The sequence below is a fragment of the Boleophthalmus pectinirostris genome, unplaced genomic scaffold (assembly GCF_026225935.1).
Source record: "Boleophthalmus pectinirostris isolate CB_2022bp ecotype Guang Dong unplaced genomic scaffold, ASM2622593v1 HiC_scaffold_1, whole genome shotgun sequence".
Lineage (NCBI taxonomy): Eukaryota > Metazoa > Chordata > Actinopteri > Gobiiformes > Gobiidae > Boleophthalmus > Boleophthalmus pectinirostris.
The window spans coordinates 17,601,893-17,622,650 of record NW_026570970.1 but is presented as its reverse complement, the minus strand read 5'-3'; the positions used below and the strand labels follow the sequence as shown (position 1 = coordinate 17,622,650).

Genomic DNA, 20,758 nt, shown 5'->3' with positions numbered 1-20,758 from the left:
AATGGATTAATTATTTATCAAGAGCTATATAATTTTTTTCACAACACACCTTTACATAGGGATTAATGCTCTCCCACTAAATGTTTATGAATCTACAAATTAACCCTGGATTACAAACATTTTATTTTATTTTTCACTTTGCGAAAATAGAGAAAAGTGTAAACTATTTTTTAATGACTGATCATTACCGAAATGTTTTCAAAGTTACATTTTATTGTGTTAAAATCATGGATGAACTGCTACTAAGCCACAAAATCTAAAATCACCTCCATCAATGGTAGTAGAAAATATTCCTTAGTTTTACATGAGAGCGCACAGCAAAGGGTAAATGAACTGTAGAATGGGGATATCAAAGAGAGCCACTTCATTTCATAGCTTTTGATTTTCAACACTATTATTTTGTGATTTAGCCATAAGTAAGCAGTAATGAATAGGGCTGTTTGTATCTTTCTGATTAGCCTGGGTTGATTCCTACAGTTGTACTGCAGGCTTCAGTGCTCCAGACAGTGGCAGGACAGGCAGAGTGGAGGCAGCTCTCAGAGGAACACCCGGTGAGAAGGCCCATCACGAGGCCATTTTGGCATTCATGAGCGTGATTGATGACACCGAGATGGAGGCAGCGTTTGAGAAATCCCCTCCGCGCCTCAGGAGAAAAATGATGATTGTTTGGAATCTTCCCTGATAGTTCCCCCCTCTGCCTCTCTCCAGGACGTTACATTACATTAGAAATACTGCCGCAGACTGTACAAGGGCAATGCGTATGAAATGCAGTAATGCTGTAATATGTCAATTATTAGATTTAAGATATGGTAAATGAGTCATGACTCACAAAACAGAGGCTTGATTTAAAGCATGCAAAAGACTAAGAAATATGATTGTTTTGGATATATTTAGAAGATTTAATGGCTAATAAATGCACATATTTATGCAGTATCTTATACAGATTTAGTTTATGTAGTAATTGTTTAATTGATAGTTACAATCACAACCAACACTGTGATAATCTGATGTTGGTATAAAAGTAATTATAGCCTTAGCTAATTCACAGTCACTAGGGGTTTTTTGAGTTACCAGGTGTCACTAAATGCAATGTTAAATTGATAAGCAAAAATAAAAAAAAAGGGGCATAATAAACAGGCCTACAGTGAATGCGCCAAAAAGACCAAGCAGAGCACAGCAATTGCTTCCGGCTCCCAACAGCTCCAATTGACTTTATAGTGAGAAATTGTCATCCTCTCTCTGTAACTGCTGCAGTGAGCCTCGTCATTTTGGTATTAAAAAGTTCAGATTAACCCACTCTACATGATCCTGATGTTTTGCTATTTGTCTGTGAATAAATTCCTATTTCTATTATGGAACTCGGCCCAAATTCTCTCCTATAACTGTTAGCCTCGTGAGCTTCAATACTATGGATGAATGAATACAGTCTATGGTCCACACACACACACATTTACATTTACATATGATCACATGATTGAAGTTTTCGATTCAAAAGTCACTGAACTTAACTTTTAAAAAAAAACAAAAAGTTCGACCCACCACAAAACCCATGTAAGCCCTATATATGAGTGGCAGAAAGGTCACTGTGCTCTGACAATACATCACAGCTATACTGGCGTGTGCCGCGGGGGCTAACAAAGTCACCCAGCGCTCTCCTCAGTCAAAGGCATTCCCATTTAGCCCCTTTACAAGACAGTTAGAAGCACACGCGGCTCACCTGAACAAGATAGCGTCTGGGTGCTCGTGAAGCCAGCCAAGAATCGCATAAAACATCATCGTTATTTCTGTCCCATCTCCATCGTCTGACTGAAGTAAACAGAGCTGGGACTTCACACGACATGTTAGAAGTTACATGTAGCCGTCTGCCGAGTGACTCACTTTCCCTCTTCAGTCAGGGGAGACACAGCACGCAATGTGAACTTCAGCTGGAGGAATAGGATTTAACAGACAAAGTTAATTGGTTTGGAGGTAAGAATGAAGGTGTCCAGGGGAGGTATTTTAACACACTTGACAGATTTGCTATTTGGTGTATGATTTAGACTGACAAGCCAAAAGGAAGCTGATGCATGCTGAAAGTAGAATAAAAGTGGATTTACAATAGATCTTTCAGCAATTTAATGGGTGACAGGGTGAGATTTTGACTAGAACTGCAACACAGCTATTTCCTAGAGAAGTCATAAGAAGTGAGATATGTTGTTAGTGAGTGTATTGTCATAGAATTAAATTAAAGGTGCACTGTGGGGGTTCATGACCTCCTCCTCTCCATGGACATGTTCTTGCTTTGTCCAGAATGCGCCACAGAATTGCATTTAACATACCTATCTCCATGGAAACAAAAAAGTGACACCACCAAGCCACCAATTTACATGCCAAATCTGTGGAGAGGTGATCCTGCTCATGATTTTATAAGCAATACAAACACCTTGAAATTTTGAAAAAAAAATGCAAAGTAGACAGTCTGGAATTTTGGACATAAGACCTCATTTCCTAGTGAGCTAGTGTGTTGGAGACGTGTGGAAACACTTTTTAAAAAAATATTCCATCCAGTCCCTTGTATTTGCAGAGGTCGCTGGTGCTAGGTTAGTGCATGTCAATGGCCATAGTTATCCTGCCACAAAAAACAGTCTTACCCACTCCAGAAAACACCCGAAACAAATCTATTATTACGCCAGACTGTCAATGTGAATGTCTGTGTCGATAGAATCATTTTAGAAGTAAAACCAACCTTGAATTTGAAGGATTATGTCTGAGCAGCAGCAGTGAGTTGTACTTCCTGACAGAAAGCTTGGCAGCAGCGGACCGATATCACCTAGCACATATCTTTCCAGCAAAGTAAAATTCCGCTGCTGCTGAGAAAATAGTCCCTCAACATGTGACGATTCATGCGATGCAAGGTTACTTTTATTTCAAACATTATTCTATTAACACAGACATTCACATCGACTGTCTGGTGTAGTAATAGATTTGCTTCAGGTGCTTTGTGGAGTGGGTAAGACTGTTTGTTGTGGCAGGAAAACTATGGCCATTGACATGCGCTAGTCTAGCACCAACGACCTCTGCAAATACAAGGACCCGATGGAATATTTAAAAAAGTCTCTCCACACGTCTCCAACACTCTGGTTAACAAGGAAATTAGGTCCTATGTCCAAAATTCAGGACTGTCCCTTTAATGCTACTGTGGAACATTTCAGGCAAAGCAATAACATCTCCATGGAAAAAAAAAAAAAAAAAAAAAATCAGATGACAGACATTCCACCAGAAAAATTACACAATGCACATTTGAATTACCTAAAAAGAGACAGAAATGTGTAGTGTAATCTTGAGAACGAAGGGTATAAAAGCAGACATTACTAAATAACTATTACTATAAAGTGAAACTAAAGACATGTTCTGCCAATTCATTAGTCTACCATAAAGGGACAGGGCAAGAGCTTTCAAAACTGTTACATATCTGCGTATCTGACCCAACTGAATTGCGATTTTTCTGACAGATATTGCGATTTCGATTTCAAATCAAATTTCAGTGCACATGAACATCTGCAAACACCACAGAAACTTACATCATACCACAGTCCTGCACTGATTTGATGCATCGTGTTGTCTGAGATTGCGACTTTCGGTCAAAAACGATAGATCATTCAGCCAAACATACCAAAAAATAGCAAATCTTCAGTGAACTCACATATTCACTAACTTCTCCTTTCAGTGTACATAATTATTAATGTAAATAAAATATTAGACATTTTAACTGACTAAAACACTACTGACCAGTGAATAAACTAAATGGCTAAATGACCTACAGTCCTAGTATAAAGAGATATTTCTACAGTTTTGTGTAAAATTTTCCACTGTCCATTCATGTACTGTGCTAGATCTGAACCTCAACCAAGATATTAACAGGTACATTTCAGCACATTCCTTATGTATTGTTAAAATATCATCTGAACAGTATTATTGATAGAATGCAAAGAAATATTGAGAGACTAATTTTTGTCAGTATCGCCCACCCATTATTCTCAGCATTAAGGTCTGGTCATTGCCAGAATCTATAAAAAAAACATTGGCTAAAGCTGTTAAAAAATATTCTAACACAGATACTATACTCAGCATTTCTGGTTAAGGTTCTGCCTCTGTCTCCATGGATATGCCATTGCTTTGCTTAGAATGTTCCACAGTAGGAAGCGTCAAAGCTGCGTTTTTTTGCAGCGCCCCTAAAGCCCAATTTTACAAGCGAAGTATAGTTCTATGTTGACTCAACACACACTGCCGCTGCCATTTTTGATTTATGGGTTTGCGTCAAGGTCTATGCGCTGTTAAGTAATTCACCACCACAATACTAAGTGGCAAAGATTTAAATCTGGCGTTCTTTTAAAGTTGAACAAACATGAACCATCTCCAACGTGATAGAAGCACAGAACAAGACTCAGCAACAGCAGCACATCCTCTGTCACAGAAAGAACACACATATTCCACTGAGTTGTGTCCTTTAGTCCGACAGAAGCTGACCGCATCAGGGCACAAGGAGCGAGCTATTTTTCTAGCGTTTATAGTTTATGCAAATTAGCCATATGTTTTTAAGTTTTGTTTCTGTAAAACGTGAACAAAAGTGTGCAAACGGTCAAGCATCAAATCGTTGATGCAAGACTCTGGTATGATGTAAGTTTCTGTGATGTTTGCAAATGTTCATGTGCACTAAAACTTGATTTGAAAAAAAAAAAAAAATCTATTCCACAGTATAGATTAAGCCTATATATCATGAGGAAGACGAGCTCCATTACATTTCAGGTCTGAAGAGACTTGGTCCTATTTACAGAAGGAATAATTGTATTTTTAAGCAATAGAAACACCCGTAATGAATAAATGGAGACAAGTAGTGAGCAGACCCTCCACAAGAAAAGTTAAGTCAATCACCATCAAGTGTCTACCTCCCCCAGAAAAAGAGGATAGACAGAAAATCAAAATCTTGCTCCCTTCTTGCTGTAAGCCAGATACCCATCGGCTATTGAGCAATGTATTTTGAGATTACAACTGGACATATGATCTGATCTCTGACACTGCCTTCATACACTCACCATGGAGAGACTGTTTACTCACAGATACCACATATTGCATCAATAATAAATAATGAACTGTAAAGATGTATGCTGTTGTGAACACTGAAAAACTTCCAGCACCCTTCTGAGGTCCACAGTAGCAGACAGCTCACGATCACAATCACGATCAGGGATGTAATGATATCCAAATCTCTCAGTACGATATTTTCACGATATGCATCTCATGGTTCGATCAACATTATGAATATGAGACTTTTTACTTTTAAAATGCAGCCTTTGGTTCTGTCATAAAATAACTAATATTTGAAAGTGCTTAAAAACACTTATTTCTTCATGTAATCTGCACTGAATTAAGCAAAGGATCATTGTGTATATGTAGTTCCCCTTGTTTTTGTTTTTTTAGCTATTGCTGCACGATAACTATTAATTTAAGCAGAAACTTGTAATTTAATATATTGTGATGTCCGACGATATTATTGTGAGACTTTTGACGATACGATCACGATATTTCCGTTATTATTACATTTTAAAAAAAAAAAAAAACTGAATATATATTTTGCTAAAGAGATAGTAATGAAACTCCTTTATGCCACTGACACAAAGCAGGATAATCTTAGCACATTTTGAAAAGAGTAGAGTATCATTAAAAAGCCTGAGCTGCAAAAAATAAGTGGCAGAATGAGTTGATAATTACCCATAGCAATTATTTATTCTATCCTCTACAGCTCAAATGTTATGGTATTACATAAATGTGACTAAAATCTCCCCACTACTGCAAAGAAATATACCCGCTATAAATACTGAGCCCCAACACACTGTATATCGCTCCAGCTTTCATATATTGAACAATTTTGTAATTATCATGACAGGCTTACTCCAGTGTGACCTGGTCTCTGGAGCTACTGTGCCAATGATGTTTGTAAACCCTGAGTTGTTACAGGATCTCTGCCAATATCACCCTCTCTATTGCTGTCATTCCACCTGACCTGAAGCTTTCTGTTTGACCACACACACAAACACAAACTGAGATCTGCGCTGTCGGTACAGTGATGCACTTGGGCTTGCACATTCATGGTAATTTCTGGTATTCAGAAGGGAAATCAGGTGGAAAGTCCCCCTGAATTGTACCCTTTATGAAACTAAGTTAGTTAATCTATGTACACATAAAAGAAAAAAAAAAGTTTTCATTATATATTGTATTAATTACACATGCAAGGTGCAATATATCTCAACACATTTGTTCATACATACAAACAAAACATGCAAAAATGATGTGGTCTCAAACACACACTGTAGCTTTCTAAGTTTCTTGTGCTGTGCTGCTTACAAATTATGTTCGTGGCAAACAGGTAAGGAAATACTTAATATTTCTTCCCAAATCAACAGTTACAGATGCTATAGGACATGGGAACAAGAAAAAAATATTTTAAATATGATTTCATAGTAAACTTCTGCAAGCAAATGAGGATTACACTGCTATTACATACTGGAAAAATGTGTGCTGCTTCAGGAAGATCGGTGAAATGACATAAACAAGGTCAGACAATCATCATTCACATTTCATTTTATTATGATATTGAATGCACATTTTCTAACATCTCTAATACATGAAAGTGCGTGACGTGGCCTACTAAAGGTCGGTGAAAACATCCTCCCTCTCCCGGGCACAGCAGTTACCCGTGTGCTGCCCAAGAGAAGGGGAGGGGGACGTTCCCACCAAGAGAATGGGCTGCTCAAGCTGAGACTTTCAAGCCAGGGGAAAACTTGAGCTTGTATTCTTCAGATGATGTCACAATGTTCTATAAGTCAATAATATTTAATACATATGGGGGCAGCTAAAATTTATATTGCTAAAATGCAGGTGTCTGTTCCAATCATAGATTGTATAAAGAAGTGGACTAAAACGAGTGTGACGTCACCCACAGTGTTCGGCTCCACTCATATGAAGCTTGTGATGCAAGTGGTTACAGGGGCGAATCTGGAGCCAAGAGTGATATTATGAAAAAGAATTATTTAATAGGCAAAGTAGAGGAAAAAACACCAGGATCACGTACAGCGGGTTAATACGAACATTTTTAGACCAAAATGACAAGGCTCCCTGCAGCAGTTGCAGAGAGAGGGGCCACAATATTCTAACGTAAGTCAATGGGAGCCAGGATCAGAAGGAGTCGGAAGAGCCGGCATATAAACTAGTGTGTAAGGTATGTCCATTTATATATGCAGTCGAGGATTTCAGTATAGTGAGTTCCAGGGTCTAGTCATTAATAGAAATGTTAAATATTAGTGAATTTACCTCTTAGATATTTCAATGGAAAGTTCAACATTATCAATAGGAAAATCTGTCTCTTGCCCCTTATCTGGGAGCATGACATCACCACATTTTAGAGTTTGAAAACCACCAATAAAACGAGCGACTGTCCCGGCTGAGTGCTTGTCTCGAGGGCGTTTAACAACTTCACATTAAAATCAAACATCAATCTGTCATCATCTGATCCAACCTCCCATTTATGAAGGAATTCAAGATCCAACAAATAGCAGCCATTTAACACCCATAGCCATTAAGCAGAGGTGGACTACTAAGATGAAGAATGACATTTCCAAATCATCAGTGAGCAGCTGTAAGGCAAGGCAGAACAATAAGCTCTACACAGACACTTGTGCGAACCACTCCCACAAGAACCAAATCATCTCAATGCTGGAATATTAGCTCCCTGCTAATGTCATCTCCATCAGCCACACATGTTCGGCTCCCACTAGGCCAATCTCAGCTCGTGGCAATATGCAGACCTCATGAGAGGGATATGCTTGGTAATCTATCAATAAAATCACAAATTCCCAGACACGACACAAAATTCAATCATAATTTTTCATCAGTTTAATTTCATTCAGCATTTTGGCCCAAGGGATTTTCAATAAAACCCTAGGGTTATGAAAAATAATTCTCAAATTAATACTTTCAAGTAAAAATGTGCTATATCATTCCCCAAAGCATGTTTTCATTTCAGTAGGTCTGTCTCGATAACTAATGTTGAAGTACGATACATTGCTGAAGTAAATATAGATAAATGATAATATTGAAACCAAAATATAAAACAAAATTATCCCCCAAAAAGTATTGTGTAATATTGGTTTAAAATATGAGCCGCAGTACATAAATAGCAGATTTACTTTAGTTTTAGTTCATAATTCAACCTTCTACAGCTCTAAAATGTTATTATATTGCAGAAAAAATAACCAAAAATCCCCAATAGTCCAAAGAAAAAAAGTACTCAAGCTAAATATTGACTCCCAAAAATTCAATCTTTCATGTTTAGAATAAGAAGTCGATGCAGTAATTATAGTGACAGACGTACATTTCACTCACTCATTTTAGGTGGCTTGAATACTCCTTTAACTATAGGCACCATTTTATTAGTATTCAGCTGAAGGACAAGACCATCGCAGTGTGAATCTGCTGAGGTGTTGATAATGGCTTGTGTCTCTGTCAGACCTATAAGGTTATGACTCATTCACGTCTCTGATCAAATAGACAGTTATTCAGAATGGCATCATGGGGGGATGAGAGAGAATTGAATTTTTTCCCTCATTTGGGAGATTAGTGATGATGTCAGGGATGCAGCTCCAAAGGGTTTAATCAGATGGTTATTCAAGCCGCCTCTGAACAGGTGCGCCTGTTATCAAATATGCAGCCTTTACGTGTGCCAGCTTCACCCTTTTATAGAGGAATCAGTGGCTCTGAAGAATAACAATGAGGTCCAGGGGAGAGACGGGGAGAGCACTTTGCATAGTTTGCATACTTTGCCTTGAATCTAAAAGTGAAATAACAAAGTAAAATGTTTCATATTGGTAAAGAGAGGCAGACTTTTTAACAAATATTCACTAGAATGTTGTTTTTAGTATCTGAATGATCAAGTCATTCAGTCTTCAGTCTGTGAAAAAAAATGTGTGATAAGAGTAAAGCAGCATACCAAACTTTACAACCATAATAGGTTCTGAGACCTTTATGCATTCTTTTCATTGTTCATTGGTAGTAATGTTTTTTCAGTGCAGTTTTCAGTTAATCTATGCCATGTTAAAAAGTTAAATGAAAGGAAAAATTTTCGAATTTCCATAACAGTGCCTGATGTTATTCACCAAACTAGTGAATAAGTGGTTTAAAAGGGCCATATTACACTATTTTCTGAGCTATGTTTTCTCCTCAAAAACATACCTGGAGTTGTGTTTTGTTTTACTCACACATGTTTAACACACAAACCCTGCATATTTAGACTGAGTTCTTCTTTCAGATAGAAAACACTCACCTTGTCCCACTTTGTGATGTCACGTGGTAATACAGGAAGTGCTCCACTGTGGTTTTAAAGTCCATACACCTTCACTAGAATCATCTGGATTACTGTATTTCAGTGCTGAAATTGAGAATTTCTATTGAACAAAAGATACCTGTTCACTTGAAAATGATAACTACATGACATTGCAAGGTGCATCTGAGCATTTAGAGTTTTGAAGATGTAGAAAGGCTAATAATAAAGGGCTACTCAAACATGTGTGAATGAAATAAAACACAACTCCATATTATGTTTTTGAGGACGTAGCAGCATTATAATGTGGCTTAAAGTGCACACAACTCAATTTTTAAATCTTTATAGCTGCCTCTTTTAAATCCACATCACAGTTCATATCAATACTGCATTCCAGACTTGCCTCAATATGACATTTTTAAATTCCCCTAAATCTTGAAAAATATAAACATTTAGTTAGATTTGTGGTCATACATTTCCCAACTCCAAACTGCTGCAAAGATGCCACACTCCACTCGAACACACCTTATCACCTCATTTTCCATTTTGTCTGGGCAGAAGTTAATCTGCAGAGCTGACCGTTCATTATCTCTGCTTGGTTAGCACAGTGAGGGACCTCTGCTGGACAAGGAGCATTTAGCTGCAGCTGTGGCTAAGAGACTTCCATTCACACATGCTATCGACGCTCACAGCTCACATAATGGGCTGTATGTTAGGCCTCCTGACAATACTCTGCTATCAGAGCTGGCTAATTACACTGGGGCTACCTCTTTATTGAACTAAAGCTAATTTATTGTGCTAGGGAGGTCCATTGTGTAAATTATGTTGTTTGTGTCTCATAGGTGCAGGAAGGTTACACATTGTAAGGAGAACTCTACTGCAAAGGCGGATAATGATAATGTACTTATATTAGACACACAATATAACATTTATAACTACTTCTTAGGGTAAATACAAAGTAAAGTCTGTGTATATGTTTGTCAATAGGTTGGATGAATCATAAAATTAAAATTCAAACTATGAATATATGAATAGTGATCAAATGTCATTTTTGCATAGTGTTGAGTGTGACTGACAGGAAGAATGGTTACAGTTATCCAGATACATATATGGTAATTATGTGGGTATTATAAAAGTTTGAAAATACCATATATATCATATTTAAACTTGTAAACTTACATGTTGAAAAAGTGACAGGTGGCAGAGTAGCTGATTTGATGGTGTTATTTCCTATATCATTATAACGCAGCTGAGGTTTCTAAACCTCTTTATGGAGCTGTTGTAAAAAGGCTTCTGCTCAGTGATTTGGCGTCCTTTTTTTACCCATAATGCCATATCTGCTTTATAACTTTTCCACCCAGAGCCATTATCCTTTATGACGCACGCGCTGCCAAGCGTCTACCCGAAATGCCCGTTATGGGCGAGCGTTTGGCAGGTGGACAGGGCGATTAAGCGCTCAGACAATGTCCTCTCTCCTTACCTGGGACCTCCTGAAGAGGGACGTATCCAAAGCTGAAGCCTCTGCTTGCACATGCCTCCCGCACCTCGCTGCAGTTACGTGCTTTCAAATCTGCCCTCGCTGCAACAGACAGCAAAAAAGTGCAAAAAATAGTCTCTAGTCGGACCATTGTTGACTTGTTCAGAGATCCGTATTGATTGCGCTTCTCTGTAGTGTCTCGCTTGCTGGTTACAAGTCCCTCCACAGATCAACTGCAAGGACTTGATAAAGCGGTTATTGGTTAAAACTTCACTAGTGGTGGTTTACCAAGACATGTCTTCAAGTCAATACGGTTCGTGTCCGGAGCCAAGATTAATTAATAAAAGAAGTCCAGAGGCACGGTACAAAAGCCGAGAGAGCGCGTGCAGGTGCCACATGAATCCGCGCAGCTCCTTTCACTCAACTTGGCGGCGGAGTAGACGAAGCCCTGCGCTGCTGCTGTGTTCCAGTCAAATGCAGTGTGCAGAGGGAGCGCTCCGTGTTCACATCTGATGCACCGCGAGGCGAAGGAGGGCGGAAAACATGGCGCGGACACACTGGAACGGGCTGTGCGCACCGCGGTAGACACTAGCCGAAAATTCAACGCCCACTGGTATTTTTAATGTTCAGAGCACACTTACATATATCTGTTATATTCATGAGGAAAATGCCGGAATAAAGTCAGAATAATCGCCTGGGTAGCATCATGTTTCTTTATCCACGTTCAGACTCCTTGGAGGTTCAAATGAAAAAGTCGTTCAACTCCAAATTGCGCGCGTTTTAGTGCAAATTCTTATTTGCACTTCAACTAAAGGAGCAATCTGTATGAATATATGGGCTGTAAAGTTATGATGGTAGGCTAATTGTATAGCATAAATAAAATGGCATATCTCTTTGTCAAGCTAACGTAACATAGTTTATCTTGATTCAAAAAGATGGAAAAATTGCTCCGAGTTCCATGTGTTGAACTTCCTTATGTCATATTTCTTTATACTGACCCCATCTGCTTCGCACCAGGATTCCTCTCTCATGTGGATTAGTCATTGGAAGCCACAGACCTATAAAGTACTCTATTAGCTCTAAATATTATCTGCAGGAAAAATGCATTTAATCGCCCATATCAAAGCTTAATACAGCATGATCAATATAATAGGCTAATTACAATAATCTATTCACCATTTTATCAACAAAATCTTGCTTATATAGGCCTATGTATTGACGTCATAAATGTAAATGATGGGTTCTATATTTTCCAGTTCATTCAATATCAAAGCACAAGCCTGAGCTGAGGGGAATCAAACATGATTAACTGAGACGATACAATGGATGTGATGAGGAGGGCCAGGAGGCAAGGCTTTCATGGCTTTATTGATTTTGGAAGACCGGGATCCTTCGGTAGATCAACACTGGATTAACACGGATGCCACTGCCGACAGAAGACATTCCTATTGGTATGAAGAACCACATTTTATAGGGCACTGCATTTCATGGTGTGACAGTGGAGGATTTCAACAACAAAATCCACAGGTGGAGGTTTAGGGGCGAAACAGGCAGCGGAAGAAATCCTTTTATTAGGGGACAATGTGGGATATGGAGTGTTACTATAGGCGTATATATATATATATATATATATTATATATATATATATATATATATATATATATATAGAGAGAGAGAGAGAGAGAGAGAGAGAGAGAGAGAGAGAGAGAGAGAGAGAGAGATACTATGCTGTGAGACCATAGTATTTGCCACTTGAGTATCAAAGAAGGAACTGGGCATAACTTTGATGAAAATATCAACAGAGTCATTCTGATCATTTCAATGCTCGATTGTCCTACACTAAAATCAAACTATACTTCGAAGGAACTATATTTTTTAGTCTATTATGAACTGCTTTAGGCCAACTCTTTAGTGCAAGTCAAAAAACCCTGTGTCCATTGTCTTTTGTTTATGTTGCAATATTATTATATATCACATATGGCATAATTTCCTTTGCCATTTTTCAAGGTTTTTGGGAAAATGCAAAAATAAACTGCCTCTGAAATACAATGACTGGATGGTTTGGGGTTTTTTTGGCTGTAAAAATCTTGGTCGAGGACGGAGCCAATCACACGGACAGATGCAGCAGGGTCTGAAGAGTAGAATGAAACTGAAGATTCATTTGGGTCAAAAATATTACTTGTGCAGTTTTCTATGAGGCTGGGGATATGTGAAATACCAACTCCAAGGTGTCCACATTCTAAGTTGGACAAATAAATCCAAAAAGGCCACATTGCTAGCATTTTTGTAGTTTTAGAATCTATTATTTTGTGGGTCAAGGGACAATTTTAAGTGGCATTTACAACTGTTTGGTTAAAGGTACACTATGTAACTTTTATAGTGGAGTGTTCACTAATTGCTTGTCTCATGGAGATGTTAGTACATTGTCTAGAATGTTTCATAGTATGGCTGTAAACATTTAGATACTATAGTATTTATATTTATGTGTTTATATTTCTGAAAAATACTTACTTTTCACTGTGGTTACAGTCTACTTTCTACAGATCTGACAGTAAAGCTTATGATTAATATTCTAGACATCTCCATGACGGCAATCAGGTGGCAGACCTTCAAGTAGAAAAGTCACATAGTGCACCTTGAATATTTTAAATTTTGGAATGTAACGAGCTATATTTATTTTAAGATTTAAACATAACTAAGAGTCTGGAGAATCTGTTTTCATATTAAAGAAGAACTGCCAAAATGACAGTAAAAAGAAATGTGCTAAAGCCATTTCCACCTCAGTCGTGTGATTGCAGCTCAGACAGATCCCACTATCTTTAATCAGCACCTTGGACAGAGGCGCTCACACTGTCTCATGTGCATGTGCTTCATTTCACTCAGGTGTTCTAAATATAGACTCAACAATGATAACAACATAACATGAGCTAATCGCTCTCCTCCAGGGCTCGTGTTATACTTGACATTATATTAATAAAACAATTAGTGCCATAAATCTGAAAAGAGCTCTAATCAAATAAAGGGCCTCCCAGAGGAAACTCCACAGCAGATGCAGAATCAGAATGTATAGGGCATTACTGTGTTAAGACTTTCACATTGTATTCTGTTTATGAGGCAAACAAGGCATCATTTATCTCCCAATGCTGCTTTTAATGAGTCATCCAGTTGGCAAAGATATTATACTCAAGGCAAGTGGATTGCAGTATAAAGGCGATCACAGAAAGCCCCCATTTCTGTTTAAATAATAATGTTTTGAGCATTGATTTTTCACAGGTAACCATGACTTTAACACATCTTCACAGATTTGTGAAAAGTAAAATTACCTCCAAAATATCAATTAATCTTTTGAAGACTGTCAGTGCTAATAGCTTTTTAAGCACCAGCTGAAGCATCACTTTGTAAGCAACTAATCACTCTATATTTATTCTCCTTATTCACTTGTGATTTCTGCCCCCTCTTTTTGATGAGATGATAACATTAAAGGGCCCATATTACATTATTTTCTGATCTATATTATAATGTTGTTTCCCCATCTAAAACATACTCAGACTTTTGTTTTCATTCACACACGTTTAACACACAAATCCGGCATATTTAGGCTGTGTTCTTCTCTCAAACAAAAAAACAGTCTGTTCCACCTTGTGATGTCACGTGGTGATAGGAAGTGCCCCACTGTGTTTGTGAACTCCATTCACCTTCATTGAAATCATTTGGTTAATGTTGGCCCAGGAATTGCCCATCTCTGCTTAACAGAAAGTAAACAGTAGCTGTTAAATATCACTCACAAAGTGGAATGGAGCATTTTGAGCTTTGGAGATGTAAACAGACTAATAATAAAAGGTTACTCAAACATGTATGAATGAAACAAAACACAACTCTGGGTATGTTTTTGGAGGAAGTAACAGTATTATAACACAGATAAAAACTCACAAGAATCCATTTTGTGTAATATGTGACCTTTAAAATGTATAATGGTCAAGGTAATTTTTATGATCTGAAAGTTTTAAGTTATGTTAGTGTGAATACTTTCTACTTTTTAAATCTGTTGCAGGAAATACACAGGATAAAAAAGTCAGACAAGTTACAAAGTGCCAGAAAATATGTTCTGTTTGAATGCAGCAGAAAAATGGCCTGTAATTTAGAGATAAAAGTGAGCTTATCCTCACATAGCAGAGTATCTATTCCAGGTACATACTGTCAAATTGCTATGATGATATTGCCCCATCATATTTATACCCTGCCTCATATAAGACCATCTGGATTGCATTAACAACATGGGCTTTTGGAGGAAGGACTTTGATGTTTTGTTTTCACTCTGAATGTCTTTGAAGCAAATGCATGCATTCAAAAATGTCAGCCGGGTAATATTAGTTCTGCTTTTTAGTGCTTTTGGTTTCATTATTGATTTTGGCATTTACAAGTTACCCCATACACTCTGATGTTACTAAGGGGACCTATTATGCGATTCTTAGATATTTTAAGCATACTATAATTATTTTTTCTTCTCATTTACCCACTCAAAGTTATATTTGTGATTCATGCATGTATGAGTAATATTTATTCTCTTGTATTGAAGGCATCATTTCTCCAATTTACCCGTTTTCACTGCCACCACCACCAATACTCGCCCACTGCTTCATTCTTCATTCTCCAATTTTACTTTCTTAAATAGTGATGCTTATGAGATTCCGCAGCATTGAGTAGAACTTTCAGCACAAATTAAAAAAAATAAAATCTGGTTCTCATTACCGTGATTTGCAGGTATTCGTCAGAGGGGCTGACAGCATACAGCACTTTTCTTTGTGATGACGTTTCCTGCGATGTACCTCAAATGAGTGGGTAGAAATAGACTCCCTGGGCTCTGTAATTTTCCAACATGGAAGTCCGCAAAGTTGTGTTCTTTTATTAATTTCACCTTCTTATTTCTATGTAAATGCCCTTGCTCTGCTTCAAATGTTCCACAGTATGACATTAAACAGATCTATCTTGCATTTATTCAGGTAAAGGTGGTTTTATAGCTCAAAAATACCTTGAAAAACAGGCATTCTGACGGTGACTTGGTCTGGTTTGGTCTCTATTAAGGTAGAAATGCCATTCTGTGAAACATTCCAGGCAAAGCAATGGAGAAAAGCACTTGACAGACCCTGGATAGACCCTCCACCAGTCACGTTAAATGCTAAATGTCACCATTTAGCATTTAAGTTTTGATTAACATTGCGATTTAAAATGTCCAAAATATAACATAATGATCCTCAGATGTCACAGATTATAACTATAAAGCAAACAAATGCATGATATATCTTTTTTGCTTTCTGGTTGCTTTCCTGTGAGCGCTGTCTGAACCTTAAATATATGTTCACCATAATCTCCACTGCCATAATAACTTCAGGAAAAGACATGGACAACAGTTTATAAATTGGTGAACTATTAAATGTGTTTACTAATTATGCATTTTGCCTATTGTGAAAAAGTGTATAAATAAAATCAGAATCATAACCTATTATCTTGAGCTTCAAACTGGCCCTCATTCAAATGCAAATAAATAAGCCTGTTTTTTATTTATTTATGTTTTCCTGATGTCTCAATAGTTTGATGCTGTTTATACTCTGCATAATTTGGCATAGATATATTGAAACACATCCTGGAGGAGTTTATCTGTTGTCAACCTTGAAGTTGAAGAAAAACATTCCTGCTTGACTACAGCTCAGCTCTGGGGAATAGGCAAAGACAATGGCTGAACTCCTAACCCACTCCCAGAGAAACGATCGCGATTCCTCTGATCAAGAAATGAGCTAAAATACAAATAGTCCCTGTTAAACCGCTAATCAGCACAATTAGGCTAAATGAGAAGTAGATATAGTACCCAGTTCTTCATTATACAAACAAGGGGGCTTGAATGGGCACTGTTAAGGTTGAATAGACACAGCCCGGCCCACCTGAGACCACTCTAACAGAGACTACGAGACACCTGGACTCAGTATAAGGTTCACGCACCAAAGACGACCTGAAAAGCAAGTCAGATTGCTGGAAGAAATAACAAGGAAGAGGTTAATACAAGAGAATAAAAACAGGAGGACTTGGGGACTGTGAGATGCTGATGTTAGGAGACATGTTATACACCTTGTGGGAAAATGTATCTCAGGTCTGTACCAAATAATACTGCTCATTTTGGAGTTATGTACGAATATTCCAACCAAAGAGAAAACTAACAGCAGGCTAAGATAAGGTTTAAGTGTCTTTTTAGGTTGAAAATGCCAAATGTGTGGAAAAGATTGGTGTACATGATTTGTCAATATTAAGTATGATTAAATATGATTAAGTAGGCAAAAATAAACTAATCCATGACCTTCAGAGTGATGAAAAATACAGGTTGTTACCATAGCAATAACAATTCAAAATATCTATCTTTAATGTGATATCTTTTCATTGTTTAAAAGTTCTCAGAATAACACAGCAATAACAGGAAGACGAAATCGAGTGCTATAGTTCTACAGCTATAAGACAACATATTTAACATTGTTAGATTAGTAAGCGTACTTCTTGTGTAATTTGGTATTTACCATTTCTTTTTAATTTTAACAGATTTTCTCCAATTGTGCTACACTAATATAATTCCATTAAGAGATTCCCTTTTCACAAGTACATACTACACTTAAATCTCATACATAAAAGCATGGATGAAGGACTCTGAAGGAAAGTGTCTAAGAATATCAAGGACACAGAGTGAGTGGGCTGCACAAAGCACAATGTAACGTTCCCCATAGCTGTGAAAGGTAATACCTGTCTGGGCTTATCCTGCGCTCTCCTCTGCCTCAGCGCTCACACCACAGATTACACTAGTCTGCAGTTTGGATTATATTCTACAAGAAGTGAGATACAATATACTCAGTAACTCAGTTTGCAGTGAGAGGCAGTGGATTTTATATTTTTTAGTGTAACTGGGTGTCATATATGAGAATATTTTTCACTAGAATTTATAAAATGGATTCAGCTATCCAGATACATTTGAAATATTGTGCAGCTTGTTGTAACTACATGTACTGTATTTTTCAGACTATAAATCACTCTGAAGTTGCACCAGCCAAAAATGCATAATGAAGAAGAAAAAACATACAGTATTTTTGTGGGAATTTTATTTTATAAAATCAGAGACCAGGAACTGACATTTCATCTTGAAAGGCCAGATATAGTAATAACAATAAAACAGAGAACAACAGACTGTTAACATCACATATGAACAGTTCTTTGGATAACTATAGCATAAAAAACAGAACATAACACGTTTACCAAACTCTCCATCTCCAAATCACTATATCCATTGAACTCTTCATCCTCGGTGTCACTTCTGAGCAACTCCGTGACCTCTGGAGTTAAATGGAGCGTTGCTTCCTCTTCTGCGTAGCTGTCGTCAGACTCAGCATCAGTTGCAGTTAGAATTATTCCGGTCTTTCTGAATCCCAACAGGATGGTTTTAGTTGTCTTTATGTTTGTTAAAATTTTTGTTGTTTAAATGGTGTTATCAACTGACAGATACAGACAGGACAGAGGCTCTTTCTGCAGGAGACATGCGCAGTAAAACCAAGTGACAGTGGTACAGGAGTAATAGTAGTAGCAGATACTGACACACAAACCTAGAGCGCCCTCTCATGGCTGTCAGTGTGACATTTTTTTATATATAAGTTGCACCGGAGTATAAGACACAGGACCACCCAAACCATGAAAAAAAGTGCTACTTATAGTCCGAAAAATACGGTAGTCATTTTTTAAGAGCAAGGGGGGGGGGGGGCTCATATTGTTTCCTCATCAAAAACATACCTGGAGTTGTGTTTTGTTTTATTTAAAAATGTTTTACACACAAACATGTAGAGTCACTTTTGCCTGATAGAAAACCTTTACTTTGAGAGAGTTTGCTTGTCCACAGCTCTGACCTGTAACTTGGCCTGCTTCTCTCCCTGTGAAAAAATAGTGTGTTTAATGCTATACGGTCAAATTCCAGGCAAAGACTTTTTTTTTTCATTATTAAACTGATTACACTTGTTGAATGAAGTACACATAATAGTTAGTAACGATTATCTATTATGTAACTTACAAACCCACCCCTTTTGTTATCTGACCTGAAGAGACACTAATGCAGTCGGTGTCCACACTCCGCAGCACGGACAGCTCCCAGTCCATGTCCAGGTGAGGTGATGAAAATGTCTGTATGCACCACTCAGAGTCAGACCTGTGAATGTGTCCAGAGAGCTTCACCGTGCAGGACCCTGAGGGGAGAGGAGACTTTACACTCCTCCAGTACCCAGTCCCTCTGCACCAACCGTCCAATGTGTTGGAAACAAACATGACTGCGAGGCATGTCCCGGGCTCTGCTTGAGAAGTGAATCATTATACGGTGAATAATATGAAGTAGTGCCTCTGTTTAAGTATACCACACAACTCTTCAGTCAGGAGCCAGTGTGGGAGGTGTTTGACAGTTCAGGTGCATCCATCAATAAACTGAAGACTGCTGGATTAGAACAGTTTGAAATGAGGAGATTGGAATGAAACAATCTGTTGAAATGCAGCAATATTAGCAACGTACAGTCTTACCAAAATCTGAATGACAGTTTTGAGCAGTTTTATTAACATGATTCCATACAGAACAAGACTCAATGTATTTATTTTTATTTTTTCAAAAGTTATCAACTGAACACCTTTGACTAAAAGGATCTTCAAGACCCCTCTTTATAAGTCAGATGTGTGTGTGTGTACAGGATAGTTTATTACTATTTATTTTAGTTTATTACTATTAAAGAAAAGTTTGTTTGTTGAGCGAATCCTTGTACCAAAGGCCATGACCAGAGAACAGACCAGGTTCGCATAAAGAAGGGAGGCTTCCCTCCAGTAGGAGCCTAAGTACAACAGGTTATATTTAACATACAATACATAATACATTAGAAAAAGGGACACAATATAAACCACGATGACATACCGAGCTAACTTCAATGAGGCATGCCATCACCCAAACACGCCCAGCGCTGAGCCATGGACGCTAAAAACACAACCCACGTTAGCCTCACACTGGAGCCAACAGAGCCAACAAGACTATTTCCCACTTCCACCCACGATGTCCGCACACTCTCCACAACCACTAGGCTTGGCGCCTTGTAGCAGTTAGTGCACCTAATCGTGGTCCACTCGAGGCCCAGCCATAGAACCATAATAAAATCTGGAGGATGAATCCAAGATGGCGTCATATTGTTTTCAATGGCCTGTGCTCAACGGTGCATTACGCCAAAAAGATCTTTACTCCCGAGTTACTTCCTGAATAATGGCCCTACACCACAAAATGTGTGACATCAGAAACTTACAGTTCTGACCAGTCAGAACTGTATTAGTTAGTTGTTAACCTAAAAACTACCACTACATGACATCACAAGGAGAAACATTTTGAGGTTTGGAGAAGTAGACTAATAATAAAGGGTTGCACAAACACAAAACTTTCGGTATGTTTTTGATGAGGTAACAACATATTAACATGGCTTAAAGCTCATAAGAGTCAATTTAAGTGTGATCTAGTCTGCAGGGGGAAAAAGTTGGTTTAACATGGACTACTAACTGGTTAGTTGCACATAACAATAATGTGCATGACAATGAGTGCACAGAGCTTCACACAAATGCGCCTCAATTGACTTGACAATTGATGATACTTAGTCTAATTAGCACCAAAGGGAAACACAAATGAAACACAACACTAATTTGCCTCATGCCTTGGAACAGTTAGTCCTAAATGTTGACAGTCTCCAGAGAAAGTCTGCTCCCTTTGCACTCACAGTCGGAGCAGAGTGCAGATCTGCCCATGGCCACATAAAGAGAAGTGGCCTGTCATTATAGCTGACCATTGCTCTGATTCATGAGCTGTCTGATGGCCTTGGCTGCACACTCCAGTCTGG

At 38.0% G+C, this 20,758-nt stretch overlaps 1 protein-coding gene across 1 annotated transcript in view; it reads right to left on the bottom strand.

Annotated features, from left to right (window-relative positions):
* Positions 1 to 11,287, bottom strand: part of gpc6b (glypican 6b) — a 113,189-nt gene extending 101,902 nt beyond the window's left edge. The window contains exon 1 of the mRNA XM_020939120.2: positions 10,833 to 11,287. Coding sequence (XP_020794779.1) covers positions 10,833 to 10,980 — 148 coding nt within the window. The 5' untranslated portion in view covers positions 10,981 to 11,287. The remainder of the gene's footprint in view (positions 1 to 10,832) is intronic.
* Between the last annotated feature and the right edge of the window lie 9,471 nt (positions 11,288 to 20,758).